Raw genomic sequence first — 15960 nt, 5'->3', positions numbered from 1 at the left:
TTATTTTAAACATTATTTTTTTCATTTATCGATATATGTAGATACAAAACAAAATATCTAGCAATTGGAAAGCAAGATTAATTAAAGCTTATCAAAGTTCTTTCTCAAAATTTAGAAGTCAAAAGAAAAGAAAATCCCACCATTTCTTTATCAATATCTTTTGTGCTATGCCACTTTATGTTGCAATACATTTGTTATCATATCTTCGCTTATATGTCTATCAACAGCTAATACTGATAATGTTATGTTCTTATCCAGTTATCAGTTTTGAAAACATTTCTTATAACATGATAATTATCCCAAGTCAGCTGGGTTTTTTTTCAAAATCTGTTATATTTTGTAAATATTCTGGGCCCGGCACCATAAAACTATTCTCAGACAATTTTTTTTACTCAAGTAACATAGGCTTGAGTAAAAAATCTATCTGAGAAAGTTTTATGGTGCCGGGCCCTGAACTCTAGTTTCATAGTTGACATGAGAACATTGAAGAACATTGCAACGTTGGAAGGCATCACACAGTCATCGGGAGGTCCCCTCAATCGGTCAATATATTGGCTGACAGGGTGGTTAATGTGTCATATATTAATGCTAACTCTCCATTCCTGGAAAGAGTACATAACGTATTGACCTCTCTAAGAGGTAAACTTATTAGGCATTCTGTCTCCTGTACTTTCACTCCATTTTATGGTTGATGAATGGTCACTGGGTTTTATTTTTTCTTTCCGTCCTAATAGTCTATAAATTATCTAAGTTCTTTCTGACTTCTTCCTTGACACCACCTCACTTTTGGCCTTAACTTGAGCGTTCGCCCCTTTGAGGTAGACTTCGGGATTTGTTTTCGTGGCCGACACATAGCATAGAGTTTAAAGATCATAGTTTCTGCTCCTGCTAAATGTTCAACAAAAATAGTCTGAAGATTGGTTGTTAGTGCAACTTTGTTGAATGTATTCTTCAAATTATTCAGCGGCATGCTTTCATAAGATAGCACATTAATAAGGACGAGAGTTCCACTATAGGAAGGAGAGAGGATGGTCATTCACACACACACAACATATAACTTTTACAGGATGGAAGTCGTCCTTACAAGACCCTAGCTATTGATAAGACGTTTAACTTAATCAGTCAAACTTTAACTTTGTCGTCAGCCATCCAAGAGAAGAATAGCTAGTGACATAATATCCGACATTATGTCACTAGCTAATCTTCTCTGGAATGGCTGACGACAAAGTTAAAGTTGAAGCCACAACCCTTTACTTTGGAGATATGGTGGTAGAGGTATCTAGTATGTATCATAATTCCTCTACAAGGAGACAAAACACGAACCTGCCGCAGTCTCCCAAAACACTCACCTCGCACTTCACACCCGCTACACACTGTATACACGGGAGGCCGTCCTTACATGAACCTGGCTGTAAATAGGACGTTAAAATAAGCACAAACAAACAAACAAACAAACAAACAAACAAACAACAAAAAAAAAAAAAAACCTCCTCTACATTATGGTTAGGTTACAGTAACATGTACATTTTTAAACTCAATCTATCTTGGTGGTTTTGATATCTGAAACTAGAACGGAGTTTCACACCATATGACCAAATCATGACTCTCCACCAACTGATTCAGTCTACATTACCAAAACGGCTTTTATTTTAAGATGGGAAATTAAAACGATATTTATAATTTTGTCGCAATAGTTATGAGTCTACCGCAAATAATACACTTATTATGATCTTCTGAACAATTTAAGTAAAATTATTTAATTGTTTAATTCCATAACATGGGTTGTCTTATGTTTTTCCGCCGTTGTCCTAATTAACGCGCGTTAGTTGACTATAACTGCGTGTTGCGGCAAAACAGTGAAATGAATCTCACTCTTAACACATAAAACGGACAGAAACTTGCAGTATGCTTGGTAGTGTAACATCATCTTAGGACATATAAGATATATAGTTTCTTATTATTTCTTATTAAGTTATCATTGTTTAAAAACTCTTTTAGAGAGTGGGATATAAAATCAATTTATATAAAATATATTTTTGGTCGGGATTTCCCATATCAATATGTCTCCTTCCCTATTATACATATGCCACTGACCTTCCTAAGAGGGTAAAGATATCAACCTATTTTCTCAGGAAGTAAAAATATGCAGTGACCTGATATTTTTAGTTGATGACCGATGGGAGAATTAAAGGATATAGAGTCCTATGTTCGAGGGGATCAATTCGGTAAGTATACAGCCATGGGGATGAACCAATCCATAGTAATCAGTAAATATAGGTTGATCCCCCGGGGGAGATAGCGCGACTGCGATGTAAGGCAATATCGGGCACACAAGGAGTCACCGCGATTACAAAGGTCACAAGTCCCTGATTGAACGGGTTTATCGAGATTAGGTTCTTATATGAGAACATGTCTAAGATATTAAAAATATGATGTGATCTTGTTCACTTGAAACAATTAAGAAGTTTGATAAATTTATTTTTGTTTTTCTTTTCAATGGGAAACATAAGAGTGTGTACGACACTGTTTATACTAGTCATTAAATGTTGGCCCTATTATTGAATCAATTAAAATTGTTATTCATGCGAAAATATACGTATAATATAATTCGGGGAGTTGGACCCAGGGGAACGCAAATCCAGGCATATACGTTCAAAGTGAAACGTGATCTTTATTGCCAGCTTGTTTCTATACACCGGTTGAATTGTGTTGAACTTAATTGTCATATATGGGAAACAAAGAAAGTGACCTTAATCAGCAGGTGGTATTTATACAGAGGTGGTCGCTAATGCAGGCTTTATATAAGTTATATATTTGTTGTTTTTCCAAAAACATATATGTTCATTCATCTTTAATGCACTTTTTATAGCCGGAGGGGGTTACGATATCTGTATTGTAAAAGAGAATGCTATTATTATTAATGTATTTAAAGTGAAAATAAAAAATCAGTCGATTTGATAATTATCGATATTCCACGATCAAACGGCACAGTAGACTTTGTAATCCCAGAAATGTGACATAAGATAGTCTATACTACCCATGTTTCTGCATGGTAATCCCAGAACTAAGAATACGTTTGATGTTATGTGGAAAATAGATAAATTGTACCCTAAAATAATACTACTTAATTTAAAATACTTTTAAAGTAAGGGTATGGGCTACCGATTTTATGTGAGGATTACATACTGTTAAATATAGCCTGACATGGAGTTGTGTCATTTGACCTTTAAGAATAGCATTCTGGTGAGTTAGGAACGCAATGAAAATATTTCAGATTGTCTTTTAGTTTGATGTACCAAAACTATCTTGCTGCATAATCTTATAATCTTAGATATCTGTAATTTTATAACCATTTATTTAAAACTGTAATGCTGCATAATCTTAGACATTTCTGTTATTTTTATAACCATTTATTATTTATTCAACTGGCTTCACGTTTTAATCTAGCTTACTTTTTGAAGAGCTTTCCTTCATTAGATTGTTTTTTTTCTTCTATTCACTGGACATTCACACATAGTTGAAAAATTATAATATACTTTGTAATATTTTAAAGAACAAAATTAAATATTTTCTCAAAACAGTTAATAATAGCCATTCGCTAAAATCATCCATTTAAAGGTTGACTCCCAAACAAATGAGGTCAATGGGTCGTTATGAAAATGTAAAACTTCGAAGTGCAAATACATGTAGTTACCCAGGTATTATTAAAATATAATTGATATTTTCCAGTTTGCGTTCCTGACTTACTAAATAATCTATGTTAATTCCGCACTTTTCTCTGCAAAACCGTTACACATCGCATAACTAATTCGAATCCATATTTTTGTGATAAATTACTAGTTATTTTAAACTACATGTGTAGTCATAGATACACCAGTTTGGTTTAGTTTTGAGGACATTGCCTCTGACAACGTTTATGATTGATTACAAACAACTTCGCGGTGTCACAGTGATCAAAGAACAGGTAAGTTCTGAGGATTAGAATCATAACTTTCGTCTGAGGGTATGGTGGACTATATGTGCCACAATGTTTGTGTTACCTAGGTGTCTGTTAAGATATATGATATTAACTATTACCTCATGGTCGCTGACTTACTTTAAACCAACATATTTTCGAGTGAGAGAAAATTTGGCGGGCAAGTAGAAAAAGCAAAAAATAGTAGTCATGAAAAATTGTCAAGTATGGGTACAATAGAACAAAGTGACTGTTAATCGCGAGAATAAATCACCGCGAAAAAGTGGCAAGGCATTGACGCGCGAAATAAAGGCACCACGAAAAGAGTTGGCTACATTAGCTAACATAAGTACTCGCCGAAGCCTCCTCCTCGCATACATGTATATGATTAGTTTATTTATAAATATCTAGGAGGTTAATGCAATGTTTTCTTGTCCTTATTTATTTGGCAAATCTAATTAATTTTCGAGCATGATTTGTTTATATGTCGAATTTCTATTTTAGTCTGAATTCAAGAGAAACCAGAGCGCTAACAAGCAAAAGTGCCGACATGTAAATATGAAAATGAGTCAATACTTTATACCTTTCTTTCGCGAATACCTATTTTTTGCGATTTCAGTTTCATAGCATTTCCGCAGTGATTAAGATTTGTGGATTTTAAAATGAATAGAAATCCCTTTGGATGTGGTGATGCAAGACTTGTAGGAGATATTAGATATCGCAGAGACATAACTTTAAAAAGAGTTTACCTTGATCGCGAAATTCGCGACAATATATCGCACGCAAAAGAAATTTGCTTTATAGTGTCGATAAAATATAGCGTCTGCATACTTATTGCAAGTACAATGTATTATTAAAAATAACATATGCATGGAATGAAGGTCAACAGGTGTAACGTTATGGCCATAAAAAATAACCCATAAATACAATCCGGGAGAACATGGTCTCAATCGGAGTTCACTTTAAAATCCGTTTGTCACACTTATGATTGATTATAGGGAATGTTATCTTGTCTTATGACAAAGGTAATCATGGTTTATATCTGTGTTAACACATATGCAATGTAAATATACTTAGATAGTTGACTTTAAACAACACTCAACTTGTATTATAATCAATATAGGTTTATTGTAAAAGTTTTACCAAACGTGACCATTATGTATGACGTCACTAATGTTATTGAGAACGGACACATCAACTGATCAACGTCAAAATGAGTGTTCCAATCGTTTTCTTGTTCAAACCTCAACAGCTTTAAAGCAAGAGACCCCCAAAATGAATGAATAATTTAAAGATAAATTTATATACTTATATGTAATTAATTTTTATATGTTTTCATAGTAAATCCGACTTTCTGATTGGCAGATATTTTTTCTCATATACTATGAAGGAAAAATTCCGAGAATGGCGCGAAAACTCGACGTTATCATGACGTCACAATAGAGACATCGATGTTGCGTATTGATTTAGATAAAAATAATCCAATGGAAAGTCAATAGAATCGTACGTTTAAACGTATTTTATGTTATCAAGTAGTCTGAAAAATTATAATCATATTCATATATTCATATTTATAATCATATATTATAATTATAAGCATTGATGTCACTATTTTTTTAACTTCATCGGGTTATGAAATAAATTTTGTTTTCAAACTTTTGTGAGAATCTGCTACGCAGATTCACACTATTTGCAAACAAAATTTCTTTCATACTCCGATTAAGTTAAAAAATAATGACATCAATGCTTAAATAAAATATCATTTTATGAGACATATGATCTATATACTTTTAACATCTTTTTCAAAGTAAACCATCCTTTCAAAATAAAATTGCGGAGTAAATTTGTGACTCGATTTTTGGTTCTATCCTTACTGTAAATTGTACTAAATATCTTCTCATTATGCATAATTTGCAGTAAGAATAGGACAAAAATTCGGGTTGCAAATTCACTCATCTATTTTTCTTTGATAGGTTAATTTCCTTTGAAAAAACCCCAATGTATTCCGTACAAACAATGACATTCCACCCTGTCACTTGAGCAAAAATACATAGAAAATTTGGCATTCTCCCCCGTTATATTAATGAAATCCGTTATCGATTTTAAGAAGGACAGAAACATCCAGGGTTATGGCATAAACGTTAACTTTCCAACCACCATCCTGAAGACCGTCACACAGGAGGGCTACACCCAGGCGTTTGTCAGTGGCGCCACCTACGTGTCAGCAGCATTTCTCTCCCTTGTTCTTATCCTATTGGTGTTAATCAAGCATCACAAGCCTCCAACACTCGTCACAACTATCAAAACGTCAGAGTAAAGTGACACATACTGTAAACCATTTTATTTTAGCGTGCACGTGTTACGGATATTCCGTCTTTGCATATTACAGAGTTTCCTTCCTTACGGGTAGGTATCCATTGTGACGTCATTACTTTGTGAGCAAAATTCACGTCATTTTCCTTGAAAAGCATGCCGTTACGCTCGCAAACAAATGTCGTCACAATCAATACCTACCCGCAAGGGTAGATAAGTATGTATAATATGCAAACCCGTGAATATTTAAATCAAATTTTGCGGATTTAAATCTAAATGGTAATTCCTTTGAATTTGATGATGCAAGAATTGTATAAGGTTTTAATTCACGGAGATCAATCTTGATCGACAGTTTCGCAAAAATAAATCGCACTCGAAAGAACGTTGGTTTACAGTAAGTGATATTGTTGTTAAAATAAAGCGTCTACATAGTAAATTACCGGTAATAATAGGGTCAAATAATAAATTGCCAACCACCATAAAACATATGTATGGTTTAAATGTCACCATGTGTAAACTGTTTGACCAGAATGAGCCTCCATAGTACTAGAGTACTAGAGACCTTTAGATCCGGGAGAACTTGGTCTAAATATGTTTCCACTTTAAAATCCATATGATTGATTATAGCCTATCTATCTTGTCCGATTACAAAGGTATTCATGACTTAATATCTATTTTAATACATATACAGTGTAAACATAGATAGTTGACTTTATCACTCTAACAGTGAATTTGTATTCTAATCAATATAGTTAATTGATACGGTGAAGTTTAACTTATTCTAGTTTTCTAATTTTTACCGTTCATTTTTTCAAAACTACATTTTGTTGTAGGTTTAGTTGTTTTGATGTCCTATTTAAATTAACTGTGTCTTAATTTTCATATTCAGTTCAGGAAGAGTTTTTTATATGTCATTCAACGGCAAAATTGACCAATCGCAAGGTGTAATATAGCCACGCCTCGTGCTCGCAAACGCACGTGTTTTTATTCAATGTACACAAAATACAAAAAAAAAAAAAAAATGCAAAGTCACGTGTGGTTTGATTGACAGCTGGCGATCCGTCAATAAGAACCATTTTGAGAATCACAATACTTACAATGCATAGGATTAATTTTACAAGTACAAATATGAGGTCAAAATGATTTTTTTTGTAGTACTGCCAAAAATCATAATATTTAGACTGCAGTAAAATGAGTACATACAGTCAGACCATGAAGCCAAGTTGTGGTTATCTAATTCATTTAACATTTTACATTCTGAAGGTATGTTTTAATTTAAACACAAATAAGGCAAAAAAAAAGAAGAACTTTACAGTGCATAAATTCTGTATTGTAATCAATGTTTGTAAGGCATACTTTATGTTTTCCCATTCCATTTGAATGTTTTTTACAGCTTAATAAATAAAACCTGTATATTTTCAGTAACTGAATTAAAAAAATAACTATGTAATGATAATAAAAGCCAGTCATTATTTTTAAATATTTATTTTTTCTTGTCACAATCATTCTATAATCTAACCAAGCCGAAGTGAAGTCTATGTTGATATAATTGACACCGAAACCTGACCAGTATGACTTCACTAATATTGACGTGGACATGTCACGAGATCAACGTCAATATGGCTGTTCCGTCATATAGGTTATATATTATTGTTAGCAAACGGTTTTCTCGGTCTAACCTCAACAAACTCAAAGCAGATAACTCAAAAGGAATAAATGATATCAATATAAGCGTAAACTATTATTTCAGGATATATACAGTTGTATGATCTACATAGATTCCCGATTTCCCAGACCATATACTCATAATGCGCCAGCGCGCATTATGAAGATTGTCTGAATCTATACAGACTATATTTCATGTATAGACAGTTTGATGCCTAAATAAACTGATGTAAGAATTCAGTGACATAGTGTAAAAGAATTACAATTATACTTATCAATAAGCCACAGTAACATGCTTATATATTAACTAGAATTACACATTATATATACATTGAATGAACAATAATGTTATGCGAGTTTCATTGACAATTGGGTAGACAGTATAAGACTTTTTACGTAGGTTGAGTCACTATTTGAAAGTTATTTTGTATTGTAAATTAAGTTTTTCTCAGATATTTATTTATTAATCTATTTTATAAATAAATTACAACTTAATTGCATTAAAACTCAAGAGAAGGGTCAGAGTACATATTCAATTATCCAATAATATTAGTAACACAGTTTGTTAGTGACCAAATACGGAAAAAATATTGAATCTCAAATAAATTTGTATCGGGCGTGACGTCATGTTAACTAACAGGCATACAATATTATTGCCTGAGACTTTTGTTATATGTTGTTAACGAACATTTAATGGTGATACTATCACAGCGAAGTAACACGTAAGTAATAAATAATTTTAAAGTTGAATATGAAAGTAATTTTTCCATATATAGTGTTTCTGGTGACCCCACATTACTGATGAATTATTCACTTTTCATTATCCGCACTATCATAATTCCGTCGATTTTCATATATCTGCATTAAAGGCCGAAAACCTTTCCGAAACCAAAAATAAAAGTTTCTTCAAACAATAGGGCTAACATGAGGTTACAACACCAAATCAATGCAAGATTTCCTGCGAAATCTATGTTATCAGTAAATATTCTTTTCGCTGTTTTGCTGTCTGGCCCAGTGACAGTCAACTAACGCGCGGCAATTATTACGGCGGCAGGAAACATAATATGACCCGCGTTACGAAAATTGACATTTAATTATAAAAATTAACATTTTATTATGAAAAATCAACATTTAAAAAATATGAAAATCAACATTTAAATAATATGAAAATCAACATTTAAATATTTTGAAAGTAAACATTTAATTATGAAAATTAACATTCAATTTATCTTCATTTAATTGTTCAGAAGTTGATGATAAATGTAGTATTTACTTTTGCGACTCTACACAATTATCGATCTTGTAATACATTCCCATTTTGAAATCAATATCCGTTTCAGAAAGTAATGGATGTTTCAGATTATGAATTTAAAACCGGAACTAATTTAGAGAAAGTGCATGATGCGTAATGGTGTTCTATAAATCACTGAAATACATAAGTATGTCTACTCTTCCGCTCAAGGTCCGTCTTTTTCTACGGATATGACCAACTCAGGTGTTTTCGGTTTCTTGATGTCGTCACTGTCCTTTAGTCGTTTTATGACGTCATCACTTTTCGGTGACTTTGATGCACACGTGATCAATACAAGGATGACGTCGACTACCCCGGCTACAAAGTACAGAACTCCGGCAAGCTTCGCCTCCATTCCTCCGTTTTCCTCCGTTATGTCGGTCACCATATTAGTTGGAATTGATGTCTGCTTGAATCCGTAGACCGGGCGGTTGTTGGTGTATTGCATGCTCGCAATAACTAGCAGTGTACCTACCAATTACATAATACAAAATACACAATGATACATGGTTAACAGTTATAAACTAGGTTTGAGGGAGGTTGTCATAACCAGCAGTGCACTTATCAATCAAAAATACAAAAATACATAGATAATAGGTAGATATAATTGTAATTACTAGTAGTGCAACTATCAATTACACAATACAATAATACATAGTTAATAGTTAGATCTACTCGTAGTTACTAGCAGTGCAATTATCAATTACATAATACCACGGTACATGTTTACTAGTTATGATTTGTTTGTGTGTTTGATTCAATTAACGTCCTATTAACAGTCAGGGCAATGCACGGACGGCCTCCCATGTATGCGGTGACAACGGGTGAACCAGTCGTCCCACTCCCTTTAAGCTGAGCGGCAAGCTGGAGCAGAAACTACCACTTTGAATGGAACCAAGAATGAGATCAACGTATTTACTGGCCATGTCTAGCATGCACCTATCAATTACATTATACAATAACACATGGTGCATATTTATGAACACGGAATGCGGTTAACACAATCTAATATTGATCATAATGAATCAAACCGGATATTACTTCAAATTTATTTTAGATCGCATATTTGAATCGAAATTGTGAAATTCCTATTCGTTTAAATGTTATAACTTCATATTAGCTTACATAAATAAACATCATCCTCGAAATTCTAGGGGTTACTATCACTATCGCAATATACACTCCTGGGCTATTTCATAGCAAACTGAAGACTGTGTGTTCGACAACAAATGAGACAAATACGACGGTTCTTTGATAAATCAAGCGTACCTCTCTGTAATCTTCAGAGGAAGTTTCCGTTCATGCCTGTGATCGATATGTTTTCCTAAAATACCTGAAGTTTTACTATGTTGTACTCGATGAGTGGATATAATGATAGTGATAGTAACCCCTGCAATATGAAGGATATTTAGCATAGAATGGATATAATAACACTTATGGCAATAAACCATATAGGGCGGTTATCGGAGGGCACCTGTTGATTTGGTAACATGTTACCTAAAAAGGTTATGTCAGAATTGCTGACGAGCTATTCCCCCTCTTTGAATGAAGACAATTTGGTACAACGACAGCTTTGTTATAGGTTTATGTGAAAAAATAATTGGTTTGAACACTCAATTTCTTCACCCTCCTGAAATCCCTCCCATTGTTGGTTTTTGTTTCTGCTGTTGTTTTCTTCTTTGTGTTTCATCCATGTTAGGAGAAGGCAGGATCGTCACGGCTCCTGGACATTGCACATGGTTCTACTTTTTTTATCAAAAGACTATTCCACAAATCATTGAAGTTTGTGTTAGTGACAGAATTTTCCGTGCGGTTTCTGGTGTTGCAGATTTCGCGGTACATATTAATGATATATATTGATTGATTGACATCATATTGATTATATATGCTGTTTATATATATTGACGTGAATCAGTAGATATCCGTTTCCTAGTATCACTGATCATTATTGACATTTGATTGATTGATTGATTGAATTTATTGTTTAATTGATTGAGAATGGTTTCCCAGAATCAATCAATTTATTTGATAATAGCACTTTATCACATAACTGGCCCGTCCAGCCATGTCATACGGCCATGTCTTAGATATCGCAAGGCACATGTGTAATAACACTATTATGATGTCACATGTAGTTTTGACGTCATAATATATATATGACGTCGCATGATTGTTTCGTTAGACGGAAACGTCATATCCGAGCCGAGACGGATTTCTACTGTTTTATGTAGAGAAGAAAGTTTTGCTTTCATTTCTATTAATAAAAGTTGTGTGATAAACATAATCTTACACTCGTGACTATGTGATATAAAATTTATCAAACTCGTTAAATAATTTGAAATTTCAAATTATTGAGCTCGTTTGATAAATTTTATATCATATAGTCACTCATGTCAGATCCTCTATTTATAAAACGTAGTGGCTTATTTGAAGTATAAACAACAGGACTTTGGCTCTTTATTAGGAAATCATATGTTATGGTGAAAAAGTTGGTGGTTACCTTTTGGAATGTTAACGAGAATAAACAGATTACTACGAAATCAATATAGAGATAAACTTATGGGATAAACAATTTTATCAAACCGATAGTGACATTTATCATCTTTATCTGAACTCTCGATCGTTATTTTTCGAATTATATAAATATATTTCAACTTACGTTAATGTCTTTTCAAAGTATGAAAATTTACTAACTTGAGTTTGATAAGCATGCTTAGCAACTATCACTTGTTGTGGTATATCTATTTAAATCGTGTCACTTTTGCAAAAAATTTAATATGTAAGTGTTTTCAGATACCTAAAAGTTTTGTATTTAGATGATCTGCTTGGTATTTCGTAAATAATCTACTACATACTTTTAAAATACTACTGAACAATTATTTTCGTCGAAACATTTATATGTAGCATATAAATATATTCATCACATACATATGATACATATGCTATTATACAATAGTGATACATTAATTTCGGTGAATATTTTCTGTAGGTTCGTATCACACATCTTACCAGCCTATATGTTTATCAACATAGCTTAAAGAGCATTCCCCTTGAATTTATGATTTATCAATCAATGTAAACATGGCGCTCGGATGAAACTAATATCTACTCATCTGATAGGAAACAAATTTATTCAATTTCTTTAAACTGTTGCTATCCATGCGCCAACAAAACTACAACTGTAATAGCATAAACCGGCTACGATTACGAGGTCATCTAGCGACTCAAATGATAGTCACATGGATAAGTTTTTAGACACTGCAAACGTTTCATAGTCCATTTTACATACTTGCACGTCTTTCATCTCATATTTCACATTTTGTTTTCAAGAAACACAGTAAAATCCAATTTGATAATGCTTTTGGCAGAGTGACTTCCATCATTGTGCTTTCATTTAAATGAATTAATTCTGACGTGTATTTACGAGCTATGACGTAGTGACTATGTTGGGAGAATTTATGTTATAGATGAGAAAACATTGGTTTAAGGAATTTTATTATATTCATTTCTTAAAGATGCTCCACCGCTGACAAATGACATTTTTGTACTATCAAAAACACGAGCAGACGATTTAGTATTTTTCATCAGTTACAAAAGTTACTTACTTTACACCATTACCACCATTGAAAAGTTTGAGCTTCTAATTTCCCCTCAAATTAAATTTACAAAAAATGATTAATTACATCCTGAAAAAAATCCGTGGCACTATATCCTATTTGGAATTAAGTACCGATTGCGCATGCACCTAAGGCAAAATAAATTATTTCATATTATTTTTTGTGTTAATTAGACATAAATATACACGATTAAACGCCAATTATTGTTCAAGTGATTAATATCATTTATGCTCTGTCGGCGGTGGAGCATCTTTAAATCATACTTTGACCAGCATCACATAAATGTGAAATAGATACTCATAGATTATTTTTGCACAAGATAGACTAAATGAAATTTGCTGTGATTTACAAACAGCAAGGAGAGTTTACGTTACTAACTAGTGAACCGAATGCGTTGCGGTAGTATCTGAAACAAAAGTTTAAAAACTTCTATAATGTCATAATAATAACGGTACCCGATATGTGATAAATGCAAAGCCACCCGTATGAGCTGATTTGACGAGTCGGATTGCACTAGTTTGTTGCGCGGATGGAAAATATCTGTACTACTATGCACACTCGTTAAAGATTCCTCCGCACAACAAACTCATACGATCCGACTAGTCAGTTCAACACATATGGATGGCAGTGCTTGTATATTACTAAAACCTATATGCAATTTTCAAAGATCTAATGCGACTGCGATAAAGTTGTAACGTTCAATTTCCGCAATTTAATCGTACATAAGCAGAAATTAAAAACAAAAAATCAACTGACCTCCACCACAAGCCAAAAGAGCCACAGACGAAAGGAGAGCCATCGTTTCACCTTTCCTGGGGTGTAAAAAGTGCAGGAAAATGATTATCCCATGAACAAATGCAGCTGTGAAGCCGAGACTCAGAGAAATAATCTCCAATCGTATTAGTGGTCTTTTCCATGCCTGCCAGTCTGAAAACAAAACAAAAACCATTTCAGTCTCAATTTCTTGTGTAAGGTTTTGAGAACAAAGAAACTCTTCAATGTAAAAAAACCACCACCAAAAAACAGGACGAGTCACGTAAGAAATGATTTTTCCGCTGATCTAAAGCATATATATTTGATAGACTTGTACCGAAACTATTGCAAAAACATACGAAAAAGATTATCTATAACAGAAATCTCCTTTGTTGAAAATTGACACTAGCACTTCAAAGTCAGATGCATCTTTGTCTATCGTTGTTGCAAAAACTAATAATTCAAATAAAGAGTCTGACATCATTAAATCAATGTTCGTTTATATGACTGATCATTTCGCATTAATGCCTCAACATTACTTGTAATGTATTCATGTTCATGTCAGAAAGTATACTTTGTAATGTCAATTTAACGCTAACATAATTTTTTTCTCAATGAATGAATTCATGATGAAATGAGATTCCGACTGTTCTTGACGTGCTAATGTTGATATTCATGTATTCAAATTCATGCAGCTTTGTACATTGTTGGTTTCTGCATCGTAAAATTGCATTTCCAAATTATAGAACAACTAACTAAAAAATGTGAAGAGGGATTATTAGTGGATAAGACAGGTTCCGCATTTTACAGTTTATTTACATAATGTAGTTACTATAATTTATTAAGGAATATGCTTAGATCACACAATTTAATCGGTATAGACAATTTTCTGAATTGTACAGGGTTCGGTTTAGACACTCCATAATATCAACAAAATTACGTCAACTAATCAACTTGCTTGTAAAAAGCATTTTCCTTAGTTTAGAAAATATGTTATCAGCCCATTATGTCAAAAATGACGTCGCGACGGGTGATCTGGTGGTGGAGTGGTTAAGCCACTGGCCTTTCACCTAGCCAGCCGAGGTTCGATCCCCGGCACGGACGTGAAAAGTTTAGAGGGTCACCTTCCCGATCGCGTGGGTCTTCTCCGGGCACTACGGTTTCTTCCCACGTCCCTCGTGCGCTTACATTCGAGCTATCGAGTGATTTGCATAGGTTGTATAACTTGTTTCGTAATCGATGTAAAATAAAGTTTATAGTTAATTGACGTTGCCGTTTATAACGAGGCATTTGATAGGCTAATGCGGCAGCAGAATAATGTCTGAAAGATATCAATAAATGCGGAATTACAGGTAAAAAGTTTAATTGTAAGGATTATATTAGATATATTTCTCTATGTAAAACATCTATTTAATGTAATCCTTAATTAAAATAAAGTTTTCAAAATATAAACAAAGCATCACATTGTGACACATTTAACACAAATGCATGTAACAGGGGAAGTTCCCCAAGCGGTAGTTTTTGTAATTCAATTATAATTAAAAGCGGAGTATCGATAATCCTTAATTGAAAAAAAAATCAACTTTCTCTCCATATAACATATACACATACAAGAAGTCTTAGTAGGTTTTGTTATCCAATCATAAAATAACATAATAAATAAACACGACTGAAATTTGTTTCTTTGTGTAATAAGCGTTTGATTATGATTGTCACACTTACTTCCTTCTCGATGGAGTGGATAGATTTGCCTGTCCCCTTCTTCCGTAAACCCGAAGAGTTGGTGATGTATTTTACCATGGTGTCCGTTCGTTTTGTCTGACGCGATGTCTGTCGCCCATGTGGCTGTGAATAGGTTATGTAGATGGACAGCGAACGCCACTACTAACAGACAGCTATTAATACACTTTAACCCGAAAAACAATTTCGGGAAACATTTTTTAGATTTCGATTTGGATTCACCAGTTTTCTGTTCTTCCATGGTTCCAATATGTTTCCCGACGTTGAATTTGCTCAGAACTGTTTGCTTTCTTGAGTTACTATACTAGCCCAACCGTCTAAAATTTAATTTGTTTAATTTATCAAAAGTTTTGTCGGGGGTTTATCACGATGGAGGCTTTCACGTAGAGAAAGGGGATCTATCCTAAAATCCCTAGTGGCTATTAAGGACAGTGGCGAGATAGAGTATAATCCCAAGGCGTTGATGATACCCACAGCACATGCAGAGCTTACTATCGATTCCACAAAGAAGAACGTGATCAATATGAAAAAAACCACAGTATTATACGTATTAATAATTTGGATATGTTCCCATGGGGATAACACTAGGTTATACTTCCTGGCCGAGACACACCATAGTCTATAAT

At 33.5% G+C, this 15960-nt stretch overlaps 1 protein-coding gene across 1 annotated transcript; it reads right to left on the bottom strand.

The window, feature by feature from the left end:
• Positions 1 to 7737: 7737 nt before the first annotated feature.
• On the bottom strand, positions 7738 to 15652 carry LOC138309423 (uncharacterized). Its single transcript, XM_069250606.1, has 3 exons — positions 15317 to 15652; positions 13598 to 13768; positions 7738 to 9695 (listed from the first exon to the last, which is right to left on the bottom strand). Exons 1-3 carry the CDS (start codon positions 15573 to 15575, stop codon positions 9391 to 9393), a joined length of 735 nt encoding a protein of 244 aa, XP_069106707.1. The 5' UTR covers positions 15576 to 15652; the 3' UTR covers positions 7738 to 9390.
• Between the last annotated feature and the right edge of the window lie 308 nt (positions 15653 to 15960).

This window comes from Argopecten irradians, chromosome 15, assembly GCF_041381155.1.
Source record: "Argopecten irradians isolate NY chromosome 15, Ai_NY, whole genome shotgun sequence".
Lineage (NCBI taxonomy): Eukaryota > Metazoa > Mollusca > Bivalvia > Pectinida > Pectinidae > Argopecten > Argopecten irradians.
The sequence above is the reverse complement of the archived record's forward strand: the minus strand, read 5'-3'. Positions and strand labels throughout refer to the sequence as shown.